Source organism: Aotus nancymaae, unplaced genomic scaffold (assembly GCF_030222135.1).
Source record: "Aotus nancymaae isolate 86718 unplaced genomic scaffold, 86718_ANA_hifiasm-v0.15.2.pri h1tg000051l, whole genome shotgun sequence".
In the NCBI taxonomy this organism is placed as follows: domain Eukaryota; kingdom Metazoa; phylum Chordata; class Mammalia; order Primates; family Aotidae; genus Aotus; species Aotus nancymaae.
The window spans coordinates 10,846,968-10,874,459 of NW_026988465.1; the positions used below are offsets into that span (position 1 = coordinate 10,846,968).

The 27,492-nt window shown below is 38.4% G+C and overlaps 1 protein-coding gene across 4 annotated transcripts in view; it reads left to right on the top strand.

Moving 5' to 3' along the window:
• RNF182 (ring finger protein 182) overlaps window positions 1–13,450 on the top strand; it is a 104,878-nt gene extending 91,428 nt beyond the window's left edge. For all 4 annotated transcript variants that reach the window (XM_012476573.2, XM_021665332.2, XM_012476572.2 and 1 more), the window contains one exon: window positions 10,060–13,450. In XM_012476573.2, coding sequence (XP_012331996.2) covers window positions 10,271–11,014 — 744 coding nt within the window. In that variant the 5' untranslated portion in view covers window positions 10,060–10,270 and the 3' untranslated portion in view covers window positions 11,015–13,450. The remainder of the gene's footprint in view (window positions 1–10,059) is intronic.
• The last annotated feature ends 14,042 nt before the right edge of the window (window positions 13,451–27,492 follow it).

Here is a 27,492-nt window from a genome sequence, read left to right on the forward strand (position 1 = left end):
AAAAATTGAAGAACCGAAGCTTACCTTAAGACCTATACAATTAAGTCATATGGACAGTGAAGTAATACACAGCATAGAGCCCTGGATAGACAAACAATAGGATCACAGTGACAGCTCTGTTTTTTTTTCTTTTTTTTTTAGCTCAACTATATTTTGACTTTTTTTGTTCTGAGTTCTTATATAATCTTAGGAAAGATACTTAACTTTGATGGATGTTCATATACCTATTATGTGGGAATTATAATTTCCCCTTACTATAGTAGAGGTTATGCAGTGTTTCCAAAATTTTTTAACTTTTTAAAAAGACTTGAATTAATAGAAGCTATTATAATACAAATTATTAAAATTTATGCATGGAAGAATACATAGAAACTGTATTTTGACCAACAGTGTCTAAAACAAAACTTGCAAGATCTATGGATTGGACAGCTTAAAAGTTCATAAAAGAGTCTTCCAGGTAGGCATGTAACTCATTGATAAATGAGACAATTTCTTTGAACAGAGATTGGCTTTGGATTAGTTTGGAAAGAAATAGTTTAGCATGCTATTTTGGCTATCTATTGTTACAAAACCACCCCAAAACTAGTGGCCGGAAACAACAGCCATTTTATTTGTTCATGAGTCTGTGGCTCAGCTTTTCCACTTCAGTGGGGCACATTGTTCAGCTGCTCTTTCATGGGGCCACTCATTCAAATGGGTGTTGTCTCTGGTGGTTAGTTGAGGCTGGATGGTCTCTAATGGTCTCACTCACATGACTGGCATTGGTGCTGGCTTTTGTCTGGGCCTTTCTCTCTGTGGTTTCTCATCTTCTGAGAGGCTAGCCTGGACTTCTTTGATGGTGGCTTCAGAATTCCGAGAGAGCAAGAGCAGAAGCTTCAAGACACCCTTAGGTCACAAATTTGCTTCAAACTCTTACTGTTTGTCAAAGCAAGTCACAAGGCCATTATTTAAGAGGTGGGAAAAAACAGATTCCTCTTCCTGTTGATCAGATGAAAAGGTCACATTGTAGAAAATGGTTTGTACAGGGCTGTGGAGAATTATTACATCCATATTTGCAGACAAGCTGCCACACATGACAGGGGCTAGGGCAAAGAATATTTAGATAAGATGGTCTATTAATAAATTTAAAAATTTGAAATATAAGAGTTACATCATGAAAAAGTGGGGAGGAAGACCCCAAAACAGTTCAAGATCCAAACAGCAAAGGCTCAAGACAATCTGTTAAAAAAAACACAAATGTTTTTAAAATGTAAAAATATAAAGAATTATTATCTAATGGATTTTGGATTTAACTAGTATATAGAAATATAGCTCTCCAAATTAAAATGTAGAACTTGAAAGGCATTGCTTAGGAAAGATAGCCAAAGGCAAAGGAAAATGATTCTCAAACCCTTGAGTGTCCAGTTTATGGATTCTTAGAATGAGATAGTTCGCAATAGAGGAAGTAAAACAAAATAATGTGCAAAATGGAGACTTCTAAAAGTAAATTACTTACCATGAAGAAGTTATGAACTTAGGGATGAATATCAATTTGGTATATATCTTTATGTGATAGTCACTGAACATGATTAGTATTGCCAATGTTCTCCCCAAATTAAACTTTTATCATAAATTTCCATGTTTCCCATGTAGGTAAATACTGGGGAAAAAAACTCTAGGAATTACAGTTGGCAGGGATTCTTGAAAGATAGCAAAATAAGTGGCTTTCTATCTTTGCTCTCTTAATTCTACTCTATCTGCTTTTCCTGATCCCAACTACTCCTGGAGCCAGCAGACCCTGAGTGCAGGTGAAACCCCAAACTTTGTGAAAGCTGAGGGTAGGGAGTGGGGAACAGATGGGGGCTTCCTTCCTAGGCTAGGCTGGTACTAAGGGCTGGCATCCATTGGATCAGTCCCATCAGAGGATCAGGATGCGTTAGATACTGTGATGAGCTTGACCTACAGAGGCGGGGACTCCTGGGAGGAAAACTGAAACTCACCCACCCCATGGCATGTGTTTGTGTTGTGTGTGTTCCACAAGAGACCAAGGAGAAAATCAACAGTTGAGGGTGACCTTTGGAACAGGAGGCCTTGGAAGTGTCCTGGAAGCCCACCTGCTGTCACACTGCTAGATCACAAGAGAAGAGACTATTTTGCTTCCCCCTACTCATAGAACTTCAGTTCCATGGGTCCTTCAACAATCAGACCTGAACCCCAGTGATATAACAAAGAAAAATATTGGCACTGCAACTAAAGGGAAGGCAGTCTACAAGAACAGACAGAACTCACACTGAATGTGACGGAGCGGCAGCCAGAGACAGATGACAAACTGACAAAAAATAGAAAGAGCACATTGGGAGATACAGATGCAGCACAAGAAGACTTTCTAGAGATGAAATGCATGATTCCCCCATCAAACATTTTAGTAAATGAACTGAAGGTGATGATGAACATTCTTTTTTTTTTTTTTCTTTTTGATGATGAACATTCTTGAGGCTTGAATTGGTAGCTTAGTTGGTCAAGTAGAAGAATATGAAAGTACAGACAAAAACATAAAGGAATGGAAATCACAAAAGAAACTAGATCCAGGAAATATAACATGTGAGTAACAAGAGAGCCAGAAAGAGAAAAAGGAGCAGATGGAAGAAAGGCAGTAATTAAATAAATATAAGAAACAAATTTTTCGAGCTTAAAAATCAGGACTTGAGTCTGTAAATTCAAATGGCTTATTAAGTTCTAGGAAAAATTTATGAAAAAAGACACCTCTGGATTTATTGGAAAAGTCCTTGAACTATCAAGAATAAGAAGCAGAATCTTAGACAGAGGGAGTAAATTACTTGCCATGAAGAAGTATCAGACTAGCAGCAGATTTCTCATCCATTACACAGAAAACTTAGAAATAGTAATTTCAGCAGATCATGCAGATGTTACCAAAATACCAAGGGTTTGGCCTAGGCCCTACTTGCTCGCTGCACAGAAAGCCAATCACTGAGACAATGAATATTGCCAAGGAAGAAGCCTTTAATTGGGTACTGTGGCTGAGGAGATTTGAGATTCTTCTCAAATCCATCTCTCTAACAGACTAAAACCAGGGGTTTATATAACAGGGAAGAAATGTAACCATGTGTAAGAAAACAGGAACTAGAGAGGGGCAAGGAAGCAGTCATGATGAATGAGGGGCCCCTCATCTGGTGTGGTGATCTGGTGAGTTTCAGTTCTTTGATACTATTTTTGAGAGGCCTGAAAGTCCTCTGCTGAGGAAGGAGCTCAGATAAAACAAATATAAGTTATAAGCTTTAAGACAAGAAAGGGAAATCTAGGTTTATAAAAAAAAAAAAGAATAGTCTATGGGACTATTGGGTTGGTTTCAGAGAGAAAAAGACAGTAGCCAGCAGCCTGAAAATCCCATACATTTCCCTGTCAGGAGGAAATTTATTACTATGTAAGAATTCAGAAATATCATCACCTATTTTCTGACAAAAATAATAATACCAAACAAAAAGTAACTGAACAAAAAGTTAACGAGAAACACAGACCTTGAGATGAAGGAAGATAACAGGAGGGATATATTTGGAATTTTTAATCAATTAAATCAAATGAGAAGGGAAGAATGAGTTAATATATAACAGTTTTTACATTAAATGTGAATGAACTTGGAAAAATAACAAATTTTTAAAATTCATTAAATGTTTTAATGGGAAAATTGTCAGACTGAGTTAAAATTCGAAACCCAGGTCAGGCATGGTGGCCATACCTGTAATCCCAGCATTTTGAGAGGGCAAGGTGGGTGGATCACTTGAGTTCAGGAGTTTGAGACCAGCCTGGGAAACATGGCAAAACCCTGTCTCTACTAAAAATGCAGAAATTAGCTAAGCATGGTGGTGCACACCTTTGATCCCAGCTACTCCAGGGGCTGAGGCGGGAAGATTGCTTGACCTGCACTGTGAAGGTTGCAATGAGTCATCATCGCACCACTACACTCCAGTCTGGGTGACAGATCAGGAACCCGTCCCTGCTCCCCATCTCCCCCAGAAAAGTAAAACCAAGTAGTATGCTGGTATTTTTGTGTGCATGCGTGCGTGTGTGTTTTCAGACATGCTCTCTCTGTTGCCCAGGCTGGAGTGCAGTGGTGCAGTCACAGCTTACTGCAGCCTCAACCTCCTGGGCTCAAGTGATCCTTCCACCTCAGCCTTCTGAGTAGCTGGGACCACAGGTGTGCACCAACATGCCTGGCAAATTTTTGTATTTTTTGTAGAGACAGATTTTTGCCTTGTTGCCTAGGCTGGTCTCCAACTCTTGGGCTCAAGCGATCTACCCATCTTGGCCTCCCAAACTGCTGGGATTATATGTTGTGCACCATGTCCCTGGCAGCTATTTATAAGAAACATTTGAAATAAATTAATGGAAGATGGAATTGAAAGGATGCACATACATCCCAAGCAAATGCAGAGTCAGTAGAACTAGCAATGTAAACTTTAGATAAGGTATAAATCTTAGTATTTAAGTGAAAGGCATACATAGGATAAGGAAAGACATTATATAATGACAAAAGAGGCAGGGTTTATGAAGAAAATAAAGCTATATACGTAGACTAACATAGCCACTAACTCTGTGAAACAAACCTGTTAGAAATGCAAATATATTTATGATGGATACTTAAATAAATCTCTCTCACCTGTTTCAACCTGTCATAACCTTGCACATACCTTGATGATTCAGAAACTGATAAATTAAAAAGTTAGGTTTAATAGATATTCTAGAACCATACAGAGTATTTCTTTCTAGACTACTTAGAAAAATGATCACATACTTGACCACAAACAGTACCATAATAAATTAGAAGGAAGAGATTTTTTTTAAACCTGTTTGAAACTAGCCCACATGCTATATACCAGATTACAACATCGAGGCCAGCTTCAGTATTAGTTTTCCTCCTTTTACGACCACCAAGAGGAAGAGATTTTTTATAGATTTTGTTCTCTGATCATAATACCTTACTATTATAAATAACATAAAGTAATAAAGAAATTTTATTTAGAAATTTAAGAAAACTCTATATAACCTTCTTAAAATTTATTAATTTTTTTAAAAAATAGAGATGGAGTCTCACTATATTACCCTGGCTAGTCTCAAACTCCTAGGCTCAAGTGATCCTCTACCTTTGGCCTCCTGAAGTGTTGGGATTATAGGCGTGAGCCACAGTGCCTTGCCCTATATAACCTTTATATCAAAGGAGAAATCAAAAGTCAAATCACAAGCCATCTAGAAATCAATAAAAGGTACACAATCTATTCCATAAGCAATGGAATAGAGAGAAAGCTGTATCTATAGTCTTTAGATATTTTTAGTATTTAAGCATAGAGACAAAGTGTATTCTTAGTATGAATTGGGAGAAAACAAAACAAACAGCAATAAATTAGGGGGACTAATAAAAATAAAAGCTGAAATTAATACAATTAAAAGTAACAGAAAGGATAAATACATATATTAGCTGGTCTTTGAAAACCACAGTAAAATAGTTTGTCTGATTATGAAATTAATAAGGAGTAAAACAATTTAGAAGACTGTAAGTGAGAAAAGAAACAACCAGAGGGGCAGAGGTGATGCAAAGAAGATAACAGAATTCACTGAGCTCTATGGGAATGAATTTGAAAAATGAGAAGAAATATATTTTTTCTTTGTCAAATACAAATGTCTAAATTTAACCTAGGAAGGAATGGAACATTTGAATAGGACAGTAACCCTAAAAGAGATGGAAAAATGATTAAAGATCTACTATTGAAAATGACAATGGAATCATATGAAATTACAGTTGAGTTTTATGTAACTTAAAGAACACATAACTTTATCAGTATTTAAACTGTTCCAGAAGATGAAAACCTCCTATTTCACTTGTAATATAAGCATACATTTAATGCCAAAACCTAACAGAGCACAAAAAAGCCTAGAGACCAATTTAATTTTGAATACAGATGCAAAATGTCTAAGTAAAATATTAGCAGATAGAACCCATAACTGTATTTGAGGACCCAACTGTGACCAAGCAGGGTTTATTCCAAGAATATAAAAGTCAAAATTTATCAGTGCAGTTTATTACATGATGTATTTAAAGGTAGAAAATCATATGATCACATCAATAGATGCTACAAAAGCGTTTAACAAAATGTATAGATACTAGTAATAAAAACTATCAGAAGAATGGAGAGAAACCAAGGGGTTTCTTTGCCTTAGACTGGCAAAACTTGAAAATTCAATAACTATTGATATTCAGGAGAAAGAATATTCGTATTACTAGTTGAGTATGTGTTGTGGCCTTTTTGGAAAGCAATCTGGCAAAATAGATTACAAGTAGTATCTGTTTGATCCAGAAATTCTGCTCCTTGTTCTTCGAAAGAAATAAAAGCACCCACATGTAAGGATATATATTACAAGGTTGTATTCAGCATTACTGTTTGTGTTGGGGGAAAAATGGAGACAAATAAATGCCCACCAGGAGAGGAATGGTTGGATATATTACAATACATCCAAATGGTGAAATATCATGCAGCCATTATAAATGGAATTTGGGGCTATCTCAGTTGAATGAGCTATTTTTGAGTAGGAAAAGCAAGATGCAGAAAACTTGGTATGATACTAATAAGAAACAAGAAAAAGATTGTGTTTATTTGTGTCTTTAAAATTATATGTAGATAGAGAAATACAGATGCTTTTCAACTTATGACAGGGTCACATCCCAATAAACTCTTTGGAAGTTGAAAATACTTAAGTTGAAAGAAAATGCATTTAATATACCTAACCTACCAAACATCGTATCTTAGCCTAGCCTACCTTAAACGTGTCTAGGACACTTGCATTGACCTACTATTGGGCAAAATCATCTAACACAAAGCTTATTTTATAATTGATACAGAAAGAGGGCAGGAAAGTGCTGGGTAGAGAAGGACATGGTCCCTGGCTAGGGCTCCATCCCCGAACCTGTCACAGACCTAGGTGAGGACAGGCATTCCTGACTTCATACCCAACTGTTGCATTTCCCAAGACCACCCTGGCCCATCACATCCCCATTCTGTACCTATAAAAACCCTGAGACACACAAGCAGGTGGATGCTGAGAGGAATGCAACAGGGCAAGACCACACTGACAGATGCTGGCAGGCTGGCAGTCCAGGGACTGATGGAATGACACGGAGTTTGGCCAGGGCAGTTGGAGGAGAGCCCAGGCCGCTGAGTTGCCTGACTCCAGGGGAAAACCACCTTCCCACTCCATCTCCCTTCTGGCTCCCCAGCCATCTCCTGAGAACTTCCACTCAATCAAACCTTGCTGTCATTCTCTTCAGCCCACGTGTGATCCCATTCTTCTGGTACACCAAGGCCATTTTCCACCATTCCAGGAAGAAATACGTGTGTTGGCTGCATTTCCAGGGATGCTACCAGAGCTCAAGGCTGTCACCTGGTCCTGCCCGGAAGAGCCATTCTTAAATGCAGGACTTGATGAAGGCTTTCCTGCTGATGGAATAGGTTTACTGGAGTTGACCTTGGCATTAGAGTAGGCATATTTTTTTATTGGATATTTGAATATTGAGTATTTTCTTTGCATGCTACTGAGAAGTCCCTTATATAAATTTTTATAAATAAGAACATTATAATCACATAACACTCTATCTTAACATATTCAGTAATCTGATAAGAGTATTTCTGTAACAAAAGAAAGCTTTGTTTCAAATAATAGCTCCCTATTGTCAAGGAAATAATTTAGATTCACATAATTATCAGCTAGAAATTGTGGCTGGCCCAACATAGAGTGTTACTGCTACGCTTCTAATGGTTGGAAGCTTGGTACAGAAAGTGGGAATGTGACCCGCTGCTGACTGTCAAATGCTGATGTACTAATGTGTTCTCACGTATACATAAACACTTATGTGTCTACTCTAGCTTTCTGTGCCTCTAGATGTAATTTTGCCTGGTTATCTTCATTGGATGTTTTACTTTTTTTCTGATGTCTTTATGCATGTGTTTACATACTTTCTTTTCCTTTTTCGCATGACTCCACATACCTCAGTCCTTTCTCTGGCAATCGGGACAGATACTGCTGCTAACCTTACTGGGCCATCAGTTTCTAACCTCTGGATTCGGGAGGACATTAAGGCTTGGTGGGGGTGTGACTGCAAAGAGCACATGACATGTTCCATTTGGGTGGGCCTAGGTCTGTGTGTGGCTACTGGGGGTACTGTTGTAGGAGGCTGTGTTCAGCAGGGAATGAATGGGAGCTTTCCAGGAGAACAAATCACTAGTGAACTGCCAAGGGCTAGGGACTGTCCCATAAAGGGAGCTAGGATTGGGTGTGGTGACCAGGATAGAACTCCTTCCTATTCTTTGGCTGTCATCCTGAAGATGTCCATCTTACAGGAGGAAGAAACGCCAGCCTTGTGGAATTGTGAGCAGGACATGGTCATGTTTTGCAGTGAGATGGGCATGTGTATCCTGAATGGGATCAGGATGAGGAATGAGGAAAATCATTAGGGCACGTGGAAGGAAAGGAGAGAGAAGAGTCAATGTTTGTGTTTGTATATCTTTTGTGTGTGTATGTTAGGCTGGATACATAGAGATTGGTTCATGGTACCAGTTTTGAAATACAGGCATATATACACAGTAAACTGTATTTTAAAAAATCCTACCTACATTTCGGCTACCAGAGATTCTATTGATTGACTTCTTTTTGCCACTGCTATCCATTATACATTCTCATAGAATAGGAAATCAGTTAAAAATTAAAGTCTTAAATCAAAATAAAGGTAATATGTATTAACAAGTCAACTATTCATGATTTTTAAAGTTATCTAAATTCAGCTACCCACTGCGTTTCTCTGTTAGTGCAGTATGATCCATAGCAAATTAAATGTCTAGCACAGCTACACTCTGCCCTCACAACTGTTATGGCAACTTTCTGCTATTATTGCTTGGAGGTGTGCTCAGGAATTCAAATATATTTTGATATTTTTCTAAGCCAAACATAATTTAAGGTGAATCAACTACCAAAAATACCATATATATTAAAGCTAATTAAAAATAATTTGGAAATTTTCTATATTACTGCTCCCTTCCATTAGTACTGAAATTGAGAACTGACTGTGCATATGAAACTAACCTTCAGCTATTTGTCCAAAGCTGGTAATGACCAGTAATAGTAATAGTAATAGTAAGGACTGTAGATTATATTACACTTTCCTTTTACTACAGAAAGAGTTTACGTGAAATAAAGTAGATGAGTAAGTGAATGTTGAATATTTCTTGATAACCATGCACAAGTGATTTCTTCATGTCTAGAGACATAGCTATGCATGTTTTATCTGTGTATACTTCTCTTTCTTGGGACTTAGACTTGACTTGTTTATAGTGCTTATATCGGGTGTTACATACCTCATTCTTCCTTTAGTGAACATATATGCACAGCTGTAGTTTTCAAGACTGGTATTGAAACAAAAAATTGAAATGGAATAGTTAAACAATAAAGGCACTTATATAACAGATTTCTTTACACTGAGAAGGTGAGAACAGTCTGCTCTACTCAAAATGCTCTCATCACTATCAAAGCACTCTCTGAAAACACATTTTTAACATTTGTCCTTAATATTCCCTTTTGTGTATTCAATACTAAGCACTGTTGATGGTACTTAGACACCTGGTATTTACACCAACAATACTCTGAATTAGTCTTGTATTTCTGATACATGTCCCATTCTGTTTCCAGAGGCCAAAATTTGTTACAAGTTTCAGTGTGAAAATCTCTTGTATCTAGACTGAAGTATGTTCTTGAGCACATAGCTAGCTCTACACTGTCCTTTATACCCATTAGGATTCTTAACTCCTTTTTCACTATCCTGCTTGTAAACTGAAACAGCTAAGCACGGAGATAACACTTTTCTGTTCTGGGGACAAAAGCATGTGAAAAGCTGAAGGGGATTTCACCTTCGAAGTCTATTGCTTCTAATCCTTGAAGCTCAGAAAATTCCATAAAGCACTTTTCAGAAACACCTTTTCAATGAACTGTTCATTACATTAGAATCTCTTTTCTTCTTTACAGACCCTTCATGTGGCCTTTATAAATATGCATTTGAGACAGAGTTATATGCAGAAGTTGAAAATGCCTGGAAGATTTCTGGTTTCTTTCACTACTTTTCCTGCCTTTTTGCGTCGCTGCCAGATTTGGATGATATAATATTCAGAGGGGCACCTTAATCAAAGCCATTCTTCAACAAGATACACCTGGCAGAAGATTGCCCACGTAATTCAAGATGGCCAGTCAACCTCCCGAAGACACTGCAGAGTCTCAGGCCTCTGATGAGCTCGAGTGCAAGATCTGTTACAATCGTTACAATCTGAAACAAAGGAAACCCAAAGTGCTGGAGTGTTGTCATAGGGTTTGTGCCAAATGCCTCTATAAGATCATAGACTTTGGGGACTCCCCACAAGGTGTCATTGTCTGTCCTTTCTGCAGGTTTGAGACATGCCTGCCAGATGATGAAGTTAGTAGCCTGCCAGATGACAACAATATCCTCGTAAACTTGACTTGTGGAGGCAAAGGGAAGAAGTGCCTGCCAGAGAACCCCACGGAGCTGTTGCTCACCCCCAAGAGGCTGGCCTCTCTGGTCAGTCCTTCTCACACGTCCTCCAACTGCTTGGTCATAACCATCATGGAGGTGCAGAGAGAGAGCTCCCCATCCCTGAGCTCCACTCCTGTGGTAGAATTTTATAGGCCTGCGAGCTTCGACTCTGTCACCACTGTGTCACACAACTGGTCTGTGTGGAACTGCACATCCCTGCTGTTTCAGACATCCATCCGGGTGTTGGTGTGGTTGCTAGGTTTGCTGTACTTCAGCTCCTTACCCTTAGGAATCTACTTACTGGTGTCTAAGAAAGTCACCCTTGGGGTCGTCTTTGTCAGCCTGGTCCCTTCGAGCCTTGTTATTCTTATGGTGTATGGTTTTTGCCAGTGCGTTTGTCATGAATTTCTAGACTGTATGGCGCCTCCTTCTTAATTGGTATGCAAAATAAGAAACTGGACACATTGCCCTGTTTGAGTATGAAGTTAGATAATTTATAATTTATTTTCTTTTATGTTCTTTATGATTAGTGTCCATGACATTAACAAAGCTCCCTTGGCCATATGTTGACTCGATTGGTTTTCCTGCAGGCTGGAAGTAAAAATGTTTATTTCTACTAAAGGGTTAGCAAAATTATATAAGCTCACCCTTCACGGAGCACTGACAGCAATGAGTCTTCCCAGAGAAAGGGCAGAGTTTCACTCAGTACTGCCAGACAGACAGTAGGGTTGCGGTGTATTATGCTGTAGGGAGAGTTGGGAATGAATGGATCCCTCTTTTCATAGTCATGGACATTCTATGATGGCAGTTGGACATGAGAGGAAAGTTGCCTGAGACACATCTGTTACAAAGTGTGCACTCCCTCCCCACCCGTACTCCTGGTATTGGAACACCCTGGAATTGTCTTCAGGTCTTTGTTTTCTCTCTTAAGTCACTCTCTGTGGTCAGCGTTCCCACTGAGATACCTGTTCCCTCTGCATTCTCCCTTGCCAAGGGGATCAGTTCCATTCCCTTGGGTGGTTTCAACTGAATACCTGTTTTGCCACATTACTAAAGAGAATGAAAAGCATTGAGGAATTTGCATCACAGTGAACTTCATGGCAGAATGTGGCTGTTTGTCCTTGAGACACACTCTTTCCTCCATGCCTGTTTTCCTCTCTCCTCAGTCTTCTCTGAGAAGAATGGAGGAGAGTGAACTTCTCATAGAGCGATTATTCTTCATGAAACCTTCATTTGAGTCTTTCCTTCTAACATCTTAGTTTTGGTTTTTTAAACCACATTGCTCAATCAGCCTTACCCGTTGTCCTGAAAAGGTTCCATTTAAATTAGCTGCTATAAATTCATAAAGACTCTTTTTTTCCCATTATATTTTTTGTTCCATTACGATTTACTTAACTGAATCTTATAACAATTTGAGGTGAACTGTGGCAATGAAAACCCAGACACAGTTAATGAGATGCTTCCGCTCACAGTTTGAAGTGCTGTGAACCTAAGTATTTTGCTGTACGGTACTGAGTTGTATCAAAATATGATGGTTTAGGTTTATGTGCAAGACTTTGTGTTGTAGTCTAGACAGAGGGGTGGGCAAGAGACATGCAAAGTGGATGCTCTACTTGAAAAGACCCTTCAAGGAAGTAAAATGGTGGGGGCAGAGTGCAGCTTACCATGTTGCTATCCCTGTTGCCTTTGAGTGGGTTTTGGACTGGATTCAAGTTCTTACACGATTTATTTTGAATAAAAGCTTAACCTAGGTGATTTCAGTTAATGAGCTTCTTTTCATGATGTAGGGAAAGTTGAATGTGTATATTTTTGAGAAGAAATTGTTTAGCAGATTACAAGTTGGCAGACTAGAATGTTCACAGGAACTAGGCAAAAATTTTAAAAAGCATTTTAGTCTCTAAAACCCATTACTAATGATTAACACAAAAATATTTGTAACTCTTAGAAAGGGGGCATTACTAAGACGACTTTAACTTGTGATGAAATCTTTGTTGTGTGATGCAAGTACAGTGCACCCATTCCAATGTCTGTATTCAGAACAAATTGACATGACTGGAATAGCAGTTTGATTCTATTGTAAAACTAAACTTTGGGAACTTGTATGCCCAAAGTAAGTAGGATGAAAGTATATATGGGATATGGCCCAATGAATTTAAGCCCCAAGATACAGCTAAGTACATTTATGATTTCATAAAATCTAGTTTGGATAGTATTGTGATGCAATTTCCAGAAAATTATTTGTGTTTAGAGTAAATATCATGTTTAGAAAATGTTTTGTGGTTTGGATTTATATATTTATAAGTTTTTTTAAAAATGTGTGTTTTGTCTGAAATATAACATTGAGTAAATTGGTGAGTTATATAATGAGATTTCTAGAAAGCTCTGGACATGGGTACTATGTGTTTCGCTTATCTGTATAATGTCTACAATGATAAATTTGTGTCTCTGTGTATTGTGGGCAGTCTTTTTTCTAGTTAATTTGGCTTTAAAGAGCAGTCTTTGTATGACACCAGAAAACTCTTCATGCTATTGAATGAAAAAAAGATAATGCTTTAATATTTTATTCACTGTGATACTGTTTTGTTTGTCTATTAAACTGTTATTATTTCCAAATTTAGAGGTTTGATTTCTCTGACTTATGGTTAAAATTCAGTTATGACTTTGCACCTCTGTTAGCTTAAGATAACGGCAAACATGAACTTTCAGAAACATTGGTTCAGCTAATGCCTTTATCATGCCCATGAAGACTTCAGAACTTTCCAACAAAGGGGACCTAACCCATCGCACTTCTAAAAGGACTTCATAGTTGTTTTTTTTTTTTAAGCAGGGGAGAAGAATTAGGGGAGACGAAATAAAAATATTGTCTTTATAAATAAATTCTTCGGTTTTAGTTTGTTTGATTTCATTTCCAGGTTTTGCGTAACTACTCAGCAAAATAGAATCCAATTTTGTTGGGAAATCACTTACCTTGTGTGGTCTGGGAAAAATTTTTAAATACATGGTATCTAAATATGATCATTGTTAGGTAAAGTAGAAATAATTTGGGAATATGTAGCAGTTCTATGCTTAGGATAATTAGTGAATTGATACCATATGTTAAGAATAATGGTTTCATTCATTTCTGAAATGTTTATGTAAATGAGCAAAGAATCAGCTTAAAGAAACCAGTTACCTGTATTGGTCACAAGTTACAGAGTGAACTCATGCATATCTGCTGAGAGACCTGAAAGTGATGTGTATTTGCAGATTGTAAACAGATACCAGGCTTCAAAGACACCTTGAAGAAATGTCTTAGTATGTCAAACAGGTAGTCCCAAAGCCAAATGAATCCTATTATTGGTAGGCAAACTGATATAGCCATTATAAATATGAGCTCTGTAGTAGCTCATATTTATACCTCATGGGATACAGATGAGATGCAAATGAGTTAACTTGAGAGAGTATAATGGAAGCAAGCTACAATTTTATGTGTTTCTGCATTTTTTGAGACTTGCTCTTTCTGCCTACTCTTCTTGGTAAAAAATACCTCCATTTGCCTTGATTCCTTGGAAATGCCATAGAAACACCACATTATTCCAGAGCTTTACTCAAAACCAGTGAGTCTTGGTAGTTCCCTGAAAGAGTTTAACCATTTGATCTCCAAGTTAGAGTTTTGTGTGCTTTCTACATCTTTGCCCTTTTATTAGATGTTTACTTCTCTCTACTTAAATACCCTTTATGAATTTTTACTCCTTTGTGAGGAACCATAGGCTTAATATTGGGTCTTTCCTTACACATTTACTTTTGTGTAAAAGAGATTTAAAACGTGAATAAATGTTGAAATTTGAGTAAATTCCAAGTGAGTCCTGGAGGTAATATAGATTCAGCCCAGTTCCTGATATCATTTCAGTATGTGGTAGACTCCAAATTGGCATATATTCAATGTACAGATATTTATGGTTCTGACATGAAGGTACTTTAAACTTAGGAGTAAAAGAATCAAAAATTACATCCTGTGTATACTAAGTAGGGATCTGTGTATTTTTAAAAGTGGTTAAACCTCGATTTAATTAAAACAACTGAAAAGTCACAAGCATTTTAATTAAGAGTTTATTAGATTTGTAACGTATTAACACTTTAAATTGAGAGGGTTGGAATTACATGGGAGGAAAGAATGTACTCTGACAGTAGGTGGTTTTGGATCTTGTTTTTCCTGTGAAGTGTAAAGAAGGTTCTTTGTACATTTACATTCACAGTCACATTACATTTACATTCTTATTACCTCAAATAAGAGGTCTGGCCTGAAGACATAGCTTTGGAAGTCTTTAGCAGTTCTTTCTTCTTTTTTATAGTCTGTTTTTTTAAAAAAATTTCAATTGAAATATAATTGTACATATTTATGTAGTACATAGTGGTGTTTTGATACATATATAGTGATCAGATCAAGGTAATTAGCACAGCCATGATGTCACACATTTTTCATTTCTTTGTTGGGAATTTTCACTATTCTCCTTCTAGCTATTTAAAACTATATAATCTATTATTGTTAACCAAGGTCATCCTACACGGCTATAGAATAACACTAGAACTTACTCCTCCCATCTAGCTGTAGTTCTGTATCCTTTAACAAATTTTTCCCCATCCCTCCTTTCCTTTACCCTGCCTAGCCTCTAGTATTCTTTTCTACTTTTTACTTCTAGGAGATCAACTATTTTTTTTTTTTTTTTTTTTTTGCTTCCATATATGGGTGAGAACACGTGGTATTTAACTTTCTGTTCCTGGCTTATTTCACTTAAGGTCCTCCAGTTCCATCCATGTTGCCACAAATGATAGGATTTCATTATGTTTTATGTCTGAATAGTATTCCATTGTGTATTATACCATATTTTCTTTACCCGTTTATCTGTTCTTAGATACCTAGGTTGATCCCATATTTGGCTATTGTGAATAGTGCTGCAGTAAACATGGGGGTGCAGATGTCTCTTCCATACACTGATTTCTTTCCTTTGGATAAATGCTCAGTAGTGGGATTGCTGGATCACAGTTTTATTAGTAGTCTTTTGAGAAACATCCATACTATTCTCCATAGCAACTGTATATTCTCCATAGTGACTGTAGTAGTTTATATTTCTACCAACAGTGTATTTCAATAGCAGCTGCAGGTGAGGGGATAGAGACATTTTGTGGCCCAGAGAGGACTCAGAGGCTGAGCTCTCCAGGTTATAACTCTGAATGCTTAGTAGGGGAGCGAGCACAGACCCTGTCATGGTGCTGCCAGAGGGGAAGAATGGAACTGGAGGCAGTGGCATTAAGATGATTAGGTGAACACAACAGAAGCAGATTCATGTTGGCATAAGAAAGAAAGATTCTTCAAGCTTATTTCATGAAGATTTTCAAAGATACAGAAAAGTTGGGAAAACAGAATAATTATCACCTGCACATTTGCCACTTAGAATCAATAGTTAACCTTTTGCATTATTTGTTTTCTATCTCCCTTAAAAATAAAGAACTTCCTCTAATTTGACTAAAATATTATTATAGTATCTCAGACTATAAAATACTTTTCTAATATTTAATATGCATTTTTCTATTCTCAAATATGTTTTGTAACTTAAAAAAAAAAAACCAACCAAACAAACAAACAAAAACAAATACCAGGATCTGGTCAGGTTTCACACATTGCCTTTGGTTGTTTTATATCTTTATTCTCTCATTCTGGAATAGTCACTCCACCTTGTTTTCCCCATGCCCTTGACTCCTTGAAGAAAGCAAGCCAGTTACCTTGTACAATGTCCCACATTCTGTATTTGGTGGTGTTTAATTTCTGCTCCTGTATTTTTCGTAAGCTGAAAGTTAAGTCTATAAGCTTGATTGGACTCAGATTTTGGGCAACAAGTTGTCTGAGTCACCTTTGTATCACATCACATTTGGAGGCATAAAATGAAAGGTTCCCCCTCCATTCAAAATACTCAGTTGGATCACTCAGTTAAGATGGCCTCCCTACTTCCCCTGTGCACCTGTAATAAAAAATCTATGAGGTGACACTTTGGATTCATGCACATATTCTCTTCCCTAGCAATTTTCACCTGATGGTTTTAACAGCCAATAATGATCCTTGGGTTAGTTACAGGTACTTTGTTTTCCAGAGATTTGGAGTGTTATTCTGGTGAGAAATAACTTCTGCCTCACTGGAGGTTTTTAAGCAAGGGTGGTCCAATTACCAACCATCACCTGTATAATGGAGGAATTAGAACCATGGAAGCCAACCCATGTCTAAAGCTTCAGTAAATCTTAAGGTTGGAATGCATCATTATAGTTACCCAATTATTGAAGGAATAAACTGGAATGGAAATCACAGTCTTTTATCTTCCAATGTACTTTCTATGATCTCAGAGGAGAAAGAAGTCCAAATCATCTGTGAAGTAACTTTTTTTTAACCTTTAATTCACTGGACTCCAGTCTTGAACTGGCCACTCTCAACCACTCTCCTGTTGACATTTCATAAGCAGCTCTCTGGTCATCTGCTGAATCATTATTCCCTTGAAGACTATGTACTCCTTTTTCTCAATCTTTGTCAAATCTTAAATGCTTTAGACAGCTCTCTTTCCTTGCTATTCTAGTAATTAGTTCACTCCTTCGTCTGTTTTTCAGAGTGATCCTGTTTGCTCAGAATAACCTCTTGCCTGTTGTCTGACCATTTCATCCCTTCTTAAAATCCCTGCCAGGCAGTGGGTTCCTCCACAGCATTCACTGTGTGTTCCCAGTCTTGATACTATTCTGGAACTTTTCTGTATGTGCACTCCCTATTTTAAGATCTTTTTCATTCTTCATAGCAGCAGGTAGTATGCATGCAGGGAATCTATCAAGTCACACAATAAATTCTGTAGTCTTTAGATAATGTTCTCAAACATTTAGTAAGCATAATTTTTTAGTACATGTATGCTGTGCAATTCTAAACTTAATGTTTGCCCCTAATTCTTGCTAATACAATCCCAGTTTGGTTAAGTCAATCATGAATTATCTTTTGGTCAATGCATATATACTGGACTAATGTCAGATAATTCTGATTTGGCTTAATGTTAAATCCTTCTCAGTAGTTTAGAATACGTGAAACTTTTTGTTGTTCCATGCCTACAAATAAGAGAGCTCATCTTTTAACATAGAATTTCAAAAGAGTTAGAGTAACATTTTAGCTATGAAATGTTATTTTTAATGCCACATAACATTAGTCAATAAGTGAATGTCTGTTTTTGTTATATGCTGAGCCAAAATCTCCTGCGATCTTTTTCTCCCATTTTCTCTGATTAATGTCATTTAGGACATCAGTGACCTAGTGCCGTCATTGCCACCTTCCTCCACATCTCCTGTACACACATGCGCACATACTTTATATTTCAAGAAACAAAGCTCTGTGAAAGAGAACCACATTAGTCTTCCACTAGCTGGGGCATTATCCATTTAAGTACTATTTTAAAATGTTTTTGTGATGACTAACAACTACATTTATGACCTCTTGTGGAACAATGGATTCAGCTGCTGGTCTCAGAGGTAATTATGCCCTCTTTTGCAATATTCACCATAGCTGAGCAATGGAGATTATCCCTGGCTACACGATGGAATGGTTGTTGACACTGCTTCCATTTGATGTGATTTCTTTCAAGAGATTTTAGTTTGAACTGTGTACGTCTATGGTTAAATTTACTGTCATCACAAATTTTTTTGTTGGTTAGAGTTTTAAAAATTATGAAATTATTTCTAGACTGTAATTTGACCAACTCTTAATCACCAGTTAAGAGGGAGTAAATAACATGCCCTAATTTTGTGGGATTTGTCTGCTGCTAGAGTGGAGAATGAAGTGGTCATTGGGAGACCAAAGAATATTAAATTCTGCCCTTGAAACTAGGGAGGAAGATGGCACTGATAATTACCTAACTTCTGGTATAGTTGGGATACTTCCTTGTCCCCTAAACCTCATGTTAAAATTGGATCCCAATGTTGGAGATGGTGCCTAACAGGAAGTTTGAGTCACTAGGTGGATCCCTCAGGAATGGTTTTGTGCCATCCTCCTCATGTGAGTGAGTTCTTGTTCTGTTAGGTTCCCCCAGAGCTGGTAGTTAAAGGAGGCACTTCTCCTCTCTCCCTTGCTTCCTCTCTGGCCATGTGATCTCTGCACACACAGGCGCCCCTTTGCCTTCTGTCATGAGTGGAAGCAGCCTGAGGACTCCATCAAAAGCTGAGCAGATACTGGTGCCATTCTTGTTGTACAGCCTACAGAACTGTGAGCCAGATACATTTCTTTTCCTTATAAATTACCCAGCCTCAGACATTCCTTTATAGTAATGCAAAATGGATGAAGACAACCCTCTTTCCTACTTACTTTATATCCCAAATGGGAACCTTGTCAGAGTTTTTGATACGAAACCTAAAGATTCATTATTTTAACTCATACTGTTGACCACTTATGATGTATAACATATAAATATTCCTTGACTCTGACATTATATCCATACATATCACACGTCATTGGAAAGATATGAAGACAATTATAATGGTTCAAAGGCATATCTCATTAAAACAGTTGTTTTAAAATGTGTGACATAAAACATGTCTCAGTAGCTGGCCCAGGAAAGGAGGACTTCCTGGTTGAGCATGCTCAGAAGCTGTGCATATGCATCTTTCTTTTAGAGATTCTCATGAGTGTTGCTGCAGGAAAGGGCCTGAGAAGTCAGTTAAAGAAACTTATTTAGCAGTCTAATCCAATGTTTCCCCAAACTTACGTAACCATGGAAATCTTTCTCAAAACATCTATTAGTGCTTTGTGGAATTAGTGTTCTGTGGAGCATATTTTGTGAAATCTGCAATAGAGAATTGATGAAACAGTCATAATATAGAATCTGACTGCAGACATAAATCACTAAACCAGTGCAAGAATCTAAAAGGCAGTCAAAAAGTCACAATTCGGCAGTGTGCCCCAGTAGAGTGGCAACGTGCAAAGGGGCGAAGGAACGAACCACCAGGAGCATGCATAGTGAAGGAGTGTTTTTCATTTCACTTGTTCCCAACATAAACAAGTTACAATGAACAATTCTTATCAGACTTTTATGGAATGATACATTCAAGCTTTGTTTCTAGCCCCTACTAAACATCTAAATCTATGTAGAAGAGGGTTTCAAATGGAATAATTAAGTGCTAGTTATTTTTTGAGCCTATGAAACGTCCACAGCTAATTCTCAGAGTAGATCTAATATTCCAACTGTTGGAAAATGTGTACCAGCTTTTTAAAGTTTTGGTCATTGAATATTAGGCTGGAAAGATTTTATATATCAGAATCTAATTGCCTTGTTTTAAATAATAAAACAATATGTAGAAACTGCCTTGTTTTAAATGATGAAACCAACACTTAGAAATGATCCCTCTCACAAGGGCAAGAGATAGGTTCTAATAATGGCCACTGCAGTCCAAGTCTGCTTTTTACTCTACACTCCCCTGTCTCTTTGTCAATAGCTATCAATTAATTTTTTCACATGGGATTACTGAATTATAGACAGCAAAATATGCAGTGGTACAGAGATTATTTTATGCCTACAAGCTATGTCTAGCTACAAAATTTTGTAATGAAGATATGAAATAATCACCTGAATTATTCAATATCCCATTTTATTCTCAAGAAGTAAGGTCAAAGCATGTGAGAACAGAAAATTTATTCATAAACAGACACAGAGCTTTATCATATATGAGCAGACAGCTGCAGTCATTAGGGAAAGGAAGAGCATTGAGGTGAGAGATCAGCACCTGAGTGACAAATGATCAGAATCAGGAGGCTTTCACACCTTCTTTTTTTTTTTTTTTAATTCCGAGACAGAGTCTTGCTCTGCCACCCAGGCTGGAGTGCAGTGGCTCATCTTGGCTTACTTCAACCTTCACCTCCGGGGTTCAAGCAATTCTTCTGCCTCAGCCTCCTGATTAGCTGGGATTACAGGGACCCACCACTGTGCCCAGCTAATTTTTGTATTTTTAGTAGAGATGGGGTTTCACCATGTTGGCCAGGCTGGTCTTGAACTCCTGACCTCGTGATCCACCTGTCTCGGCCTCCCAAAGTGCTGGGATTACAGGCGTGAGCCACTGTGCCCAGCACCATCTTTTCTTACCCTGTGCACCACCCTAATCTAGACTTTTACCTGGATAGTTGCAGTCGCCTTTGAGGCAATTTTACTGCATCGTGTAAGGAGTGTCCTATGTCATTCTGACCTCCTCGGTGCCTGGGATCACGATCAGATCCAGGAAGATGCTGTTCGCATGCTCTGCTCCCTCAGTGCGTGGACCTCCACTCTGGTGTTGGGTCCCAACGCCATCCTCCCACCCCCTCGTTCTCATCACCCATGCGTGCTCTCCAGTGGCTCACGTTTTGGCTTTTACTACTACAACTGCACTGAAACTGCTTTCTGAGAGGGACTGATAGCTCTTTAAAAAAGTAACATATATCTTCTATTTTTATTAAAATTATACATGTTCATGCTATTAAAAGTTAGATAGTATTAAGAACTTTTAATGAAAAACGGATGCCTCTGAACCATCCTTCCCTGTCCTCCTAAGGGCAACCACTTTGTACTTCTTTTTTTTTGAAACGGAGTCTCGCTCTGTTTCCCAGGCTGGAGTGCAGTGGTGCGGTCTCGGCTCACTGCCACCTCCGCCTCTCCGGTTCAAACGATTCTCCTGACTCAGCCTCCTGAGTAGCTGGACTTACAGGCAAGCGCCATCACACCCAGCTAGTTTTGTTGTTGTTGTTGGTATTTTTAGTAGAGACAGGGTTTCACCGCGTTAACCTGGATGGTTTCAATCTCCTGACCTGGTAATCTGCCTGCCTCGGCTTCTGAAAGTGCTGGGATTACAGGTGTGAGCCACTGTGCCTGGCCCACTTTCTACTCTTAAAGCAGAAACTGGAACCCTTCCTGACACCTTACACTAAAATTAACTCCAGATGGATTAAAGACTTAAACATAAGACCTAACACCATAAAAACCCTAGAAGAAAATCTAGGCAAAACCATTCAGGACATAGGCATAGGCAAGGACTTCATGACTAAAACACCAAAAGCATTGGCAACAAAAGCCAAAATAGACAAATGGGACCTTATTAAACTCCAGAGCTTCTGCACAGCAAAAAAAACAAAAACAAAAACAAAAACAAAACAAAACAAAAAAACAATCATTAGAGTGAACTGGCAACCAACAGAATGGGAAAAAATTTTTGCAATCTACCCATCTGACAAAGGGCTAATATCCAGAATCTACAAAGAACTAAAACAGATTTACAAGAAAAAAACAAACTAGCCCATTCAAAAGTGGGCAAAGGATATGAACAGACACTTTACAAAAGAAGACATATATGAGGCCAACAAACATATGAAAAAATGCTTATCATCACTGGTCATTAGAGAAATGCAAATCAAAACTACATTGAGATACCATCTCACGCCAGTTAGAATGGTGATCATTAAAAAATCTGGAGACAACGGATGCTGGAGAGGATGTGGAGAAATAGGAACATCTTTACACTATTAGTGGGAGTGTAAATTAGTTCAACCATTGTGGAAGACAGTGTGGCGATTCCTCAAGGACCTAGAAATAGAAATTCCATCTGACCCAGCAATCCCATTACTGGGTATATATCCAAAGGATTATAAATTATTCTATTATAAGGACACATGCACACAAATGTTCATTGCAGCACTGTTTACAATAGCAAAGACTTGGAACCAACCCAAATGCCCATCAATGATAGACTGGACAGGGAAAATGTGGCACATATACACCATGGAATACTATGCAGCCATAAAAAACAATGAGTTCGTGTCCTTTGTAGGGACACGGATGAACCAGGAAACTGTCATTTTCAGCAAACTGACACAAGAACAGAGACTCAAACACCGCATATTCTCACTCATAGGTGGGTGTTGAACAATCAGAACACATGGACACAGGGAGGGGAGCATCACACACTGGGGTCTGTAGAGGGGAGGGACAGTTTGGTGTGGGGAGTTGGGGTAGGATAACATGGGGAGAAATGCTAGATACAGGTGATGGGGAGGAAGGCAGCAAACCACATTGCCATGTATGTACCTATGCAACAATCTTGCATGTTCTTCACATGTACCCCAAAACCTAAAACGCAATAAAATATATTTTAAAAAATTCTCTTTTTCTCTTTGCTTCCATATTTTTGAAAATTGTACTTATATGATAATTTCTTTTTTTTCTATTCTAGCCATTATCTATTGATATTCTATTGTGGAAAATGACTTAATTTTCTTATGATCTTTCCTACACACACACACACACACACACACACACACAGAGAGAGAGAGAGGGAGAGAGAGATAGAGACACACACACTTGGGCCAGGCGTGGTGGCTCACGCCTGTAATCTCAGCACTCTGGGAGGCCGAGGCACATGGATCATGAGGTCAAGAGATCGAGACCATCCTGACCAACATGGTGAAACCCCGTCTCTACTAAAATACAAAAATTAGCTGGATGTGGTGGCGCGTGCCTGTAGTCCCAGCTACTCAAGAGGCTGAGGCAGGGAAATTGCTTGAAACCAGGAAGCAGAGGTTGCAGTGAGCCGACATTGCACCACTGCACTCCAGCCTGGTGCCTGGCGACAGAGCAAGACTCTATCTCAAAAGAAAAAGAGATACGCACACTCTTCCACTTCTTACATTTTCCCAGTACAATTATATCACAATTCTTGGTAAAATCAACATTCAGTGGTTAGATTGTTATGACTGTGTAATATCACTCATAGCTGAGATTCTAGTGTATTGTGAATACATTTTCTTTCATATGCAACTTTTTGTTTTCCCTGGAATTAATTGCCTCATTTTAGAATTTGCTTAGTTTTCTTCGCGTGTATAACTGAAGCATCCCCAGAGTCTATGATTATTGAAAAAAACCTTTTCCTTCTGTCAAACATGATAGATAATCTGCCAGTTTACCCTCATGGGGGCAGCCCGTCCTGGAGGCCTTCACTCTCTTGATCTAATCCGGATTAGTTACTTTCTGCACAGCTGCCATCCAGGGAATTCCCATCATCCTGAGAATTCTCTGATCCCCCTTTCTTGAGTCCCTTGTCATCTTTTGCTAGGTTTATTCATTTTTTGACAACAAAGCATATTCTCTACTAGCTTGCCAGGAGAAAAAGATGCATGGGGGGAAAATGCTAAAACCCTGCAGGTCTGAAAATATCTTTCCGTCTACAGCCATACCACTCTGAATGTGCCTGATCTTGTCTGAAAATATCTTTCCTCTAGCCCCAAGCTTGATCGATGATTTGGTTAGAAATCATCTTTCCTCGTTGCTTTGTTGCCTTTCAATGCCCACTTTGCTGCAGAAGAGTTACACAGCATTCTAATCTCTTGATTCTTTGTATGCCATTTTTTTTCCCATTTTGAAAACCATTAGGGTCTTCTTTTTTCTCCACAGTGTTCTAAAAGTTCACAGTGAGCATTCTAATCTCTGATTCTTTGTATGTCATTATTTTTCCATTTTGAAAACCATTAGGGTCTTTTTATCCACAGTGTTCCAAAATGTCACAGTAAAAAAAATTACTGTGCAGCTGTTCTCCCCCATTTATTTTGCTAGGTACTCAGTAGGCCCTTTCCATTGGGAAGCTCATGTCCCTCAGTTCTAGAAATGTTCTTGCATTTTTAATTTTTTTAAATTTTTTACAAAATAGCTTTCTCTGTATTTTCTTTCTTCTTGTTTCTGGAACTCCTGCCGGTCAGCTTTCGAAGCTTCTGAGTTGATCCTCTGATTTTCTTATCCTGTTTCTCATCTCTTTCATGTTTAATCTAACTTTGGAAAATTTACCTCAAATTTATCTATCAGCATTTCTCTTTACTTTTATCATGCTTGCCATCATTTTTAAGTTCTTAGAGTGCTTTCTTGTTCTCTGAATGTTTCTTTTGTATTTTTTTGAATGATACCCTCTTCTTGTTTCTTCTCATTTTTTTGTGAGAATATTAACTTTGGAGTTTTTATGTGTTCTTTTGCTCCCTGCGCTGTTTCCTCTGAGTCCTATTATCTGTTTATTTTGGTGTCTACCTTTCATGGAGACCTTCCCTCAAGTATCTGATCTTTAGCTGTCTTTTCAGTTTAGTGAGGAGCTAAACAAACTGGTTGGAAGCTGTGTATGCACGGCTGGGGCTTGTCAACTGATGGGCCTCCGGGGAGGCTTCTTCTGTTTTATTGTCAGATGCCTAATTCTCAGTCCACGTAGGTCTTTCTTTTAAGTTGATGAGTCTGGCTGCCAGTGTTTTGGAAGCCAAAGGAAGGAGGGTGTCAGACTCCCTTGTCAATATGCAGCCTGTCATTTAATACCTGTGTTTTCAAGAGGGCTCATTCCACCCTCAGGTGCTCCTGCTGTCTCCGAGGACAGACCTCTGGTCTTCAGCAGGGTAGGCGAGGAGCAGTTGCCAGGCTTCATGGAGAGTAGACAAAGGGATCTGGGAGGCAAATTTTCTGGGTGCCAACTCTTAATGGCCCAGTCCTCTCCAGATTCACAGGTAGCTGGTGTCTTTACTTCTCCAGCTTTTCCAGGGTTCTTCTGCAAGAATTAGCTTCCCTCTTTCTGGTACCCTTTCACTCCTCCCTGTCTTTCCGCTTGCTTCTGCTGCAGGCTTGGGGGCAACTTTCAGTAAAATGTATGCTTACTACATTTATTGGCTGTGGTGATTCAAAATGAGCTCCCATGGGTTCCAGAAATGTTAGAACTTTTTCTTATAATGTGTACACACAAGCAGTGAGGGTTAAAAATGTCCCCAGGCATATGCAGTGCCATGTACTGATTCTACCTGGAGCATGGATGGGTTCACTTGGAGTTCAGAATTGCAAAAGAAACACATATCCTCAGTAGCAATCTTAACCAAAGAGAAAGATTCTTTATCAATGGGTGTTAATATCATCTCACTACATTAGGGTGTGAAAAAGGTGCAGGGGAGTCTGGTAGATTTGTTTTCCGGCTCACTCTAACATTTCCTATATTTAATAGAGACATGGAAAAATGGTCACTGGGGTAGAATTTACTTTTAATAGAATTTGAATAACCATGAGCAGAAATCATTTCTCTTTTTTAACTTAAGTCTAATAAACATGGTGTGGCCCTAAGGGTATAAAATAACTAAACGAGACGTAACACTTGCAGTGATTAATGATCTCATAATCTGAAAATCTCAGATAATAAAAGCCAGTATTTTTCTTTGAAAAGGTTTATTGTGGCCAAGGTATTCATCAAAATCTATTTTGCAAGATGCTGACACTGTTCTAGTATAAAATTCAGAAATAATTAAACATTTGTCAGGCATCATTTGTTTTCAATTGTGCAGGTAAATGTGGGACTAGAGTCTGTTGTGTCTGTACACACATCTGACATTGGTACATCAGCCAAATACTGCATAACTTTGCGTTGCAAAATTATAACATGCTGTATATTAAGGAGCAACAAACCTGAAGTAATGTTCTCTGTTGAGCAACAAAGTATTTTCCTGAACTTTTTAAGTGACATTGTGGTTATGAATTGTAAGTCCTCTGAGGAATGTAAGGCCTTGTTCCTCTTTCTGTAGCATCTGTAGCAGGGGATGGGAGACTTGCAAATGATAGCACTGTCAAAGATTTACTGAGCACTTACATATTCTAGCTTCTGGGCTATTGTCTTTTTTTTTTTTAAGACAGAGTCTCACTCTATCACCCAGGCTGTAGTGCAGTGGTGTGATCTCGGCTCGCTGCAACCTCCGCCTCCTTGGTTCAAGTGACTCTCCTGCTTCAGCCTCCTCAGTAGTTGGGATTACAAGTGCCTGCCACCACACCCAGCTAATTATTGTATTTTTAGTAGAGATGGTGTTTCACCATGTGGGCCAGGCTGGTTTTGAACTCCTGACCTCAAATTATCCACCTGCCTCAGCTCCCAGAATGCTGGGGTTACAGGTGTGAGCCACTGCACCCGACCTGAGCTAACTGTCTTAAAATGCATTATCTCAGTCAATCACCATAGCAACCCTGTTGTCCTCATCTAGAGACTAAACTCAGGATGCTGCCAGGTGAAAAAGAAAAGTTATCTTTTCCCAAACAGCTCTATTCCCTACAGGTATTTCCTTTGAACTGTTTATATTGTTATTAAAATCTATCCACTTTACATAGTACCTCTAGATTCCCTGGTTTGAGAGTGGAGGTACTTAACTCACATTACGTTCCACTTCCTCTTAAATTTTGTCTATTATGTTATCTGTAATTCTTTTACCAAATATGTTTGTAACTTAAGTACAGGTCGTATACTTCAACCTTGATCTAATTTCTCCATGTCTGGATGCTTCTCTTTGTTCCCTAAACTCTGATTCTGAGATCTGATTCTGAGATCCCAGCTTTTTTTGATTTGGGATGGAAACTCTGAGAAAAGCCAAATGCTATGCTTGCAAGCAGCATTAATTAAATATTTTTTAAATAAACTTTTTTATTTTAAAAAAGCTTTACGCTTAAAGAAAAATTCAGAAGACAATAGAGAGAATCCCCATATACCCTACACCTAGTTTATCTTCTTATTAGCATCTAACATTGATATGGTATGCTTGTTACAATTAATGAACTAGGATTAATACATTATTATTGAGTAAAGTTCATACTCGATTTGGATTTTCTTAGTTTTGTTCTAATGTCCTTTTTATGTCTCAGGATCCCATCTAGGAAACTATGTGTAGCTGTCCTGTCTCCTTAGGTGCCTGTTGGCTGTGACAGTTTGTTAGACTTTTTTTTCCTTTTTTTTTTTTTTTGAGTTGGAATTTCACTCTTGTTGCCCAGGCTGGAGTGCAATGGCATGATCTCGGCTCACTGCAACCTCTGCCTCCCAGGTTCAAGTGATTCTTCTGCCTCAGCCTCCCAAGTAGC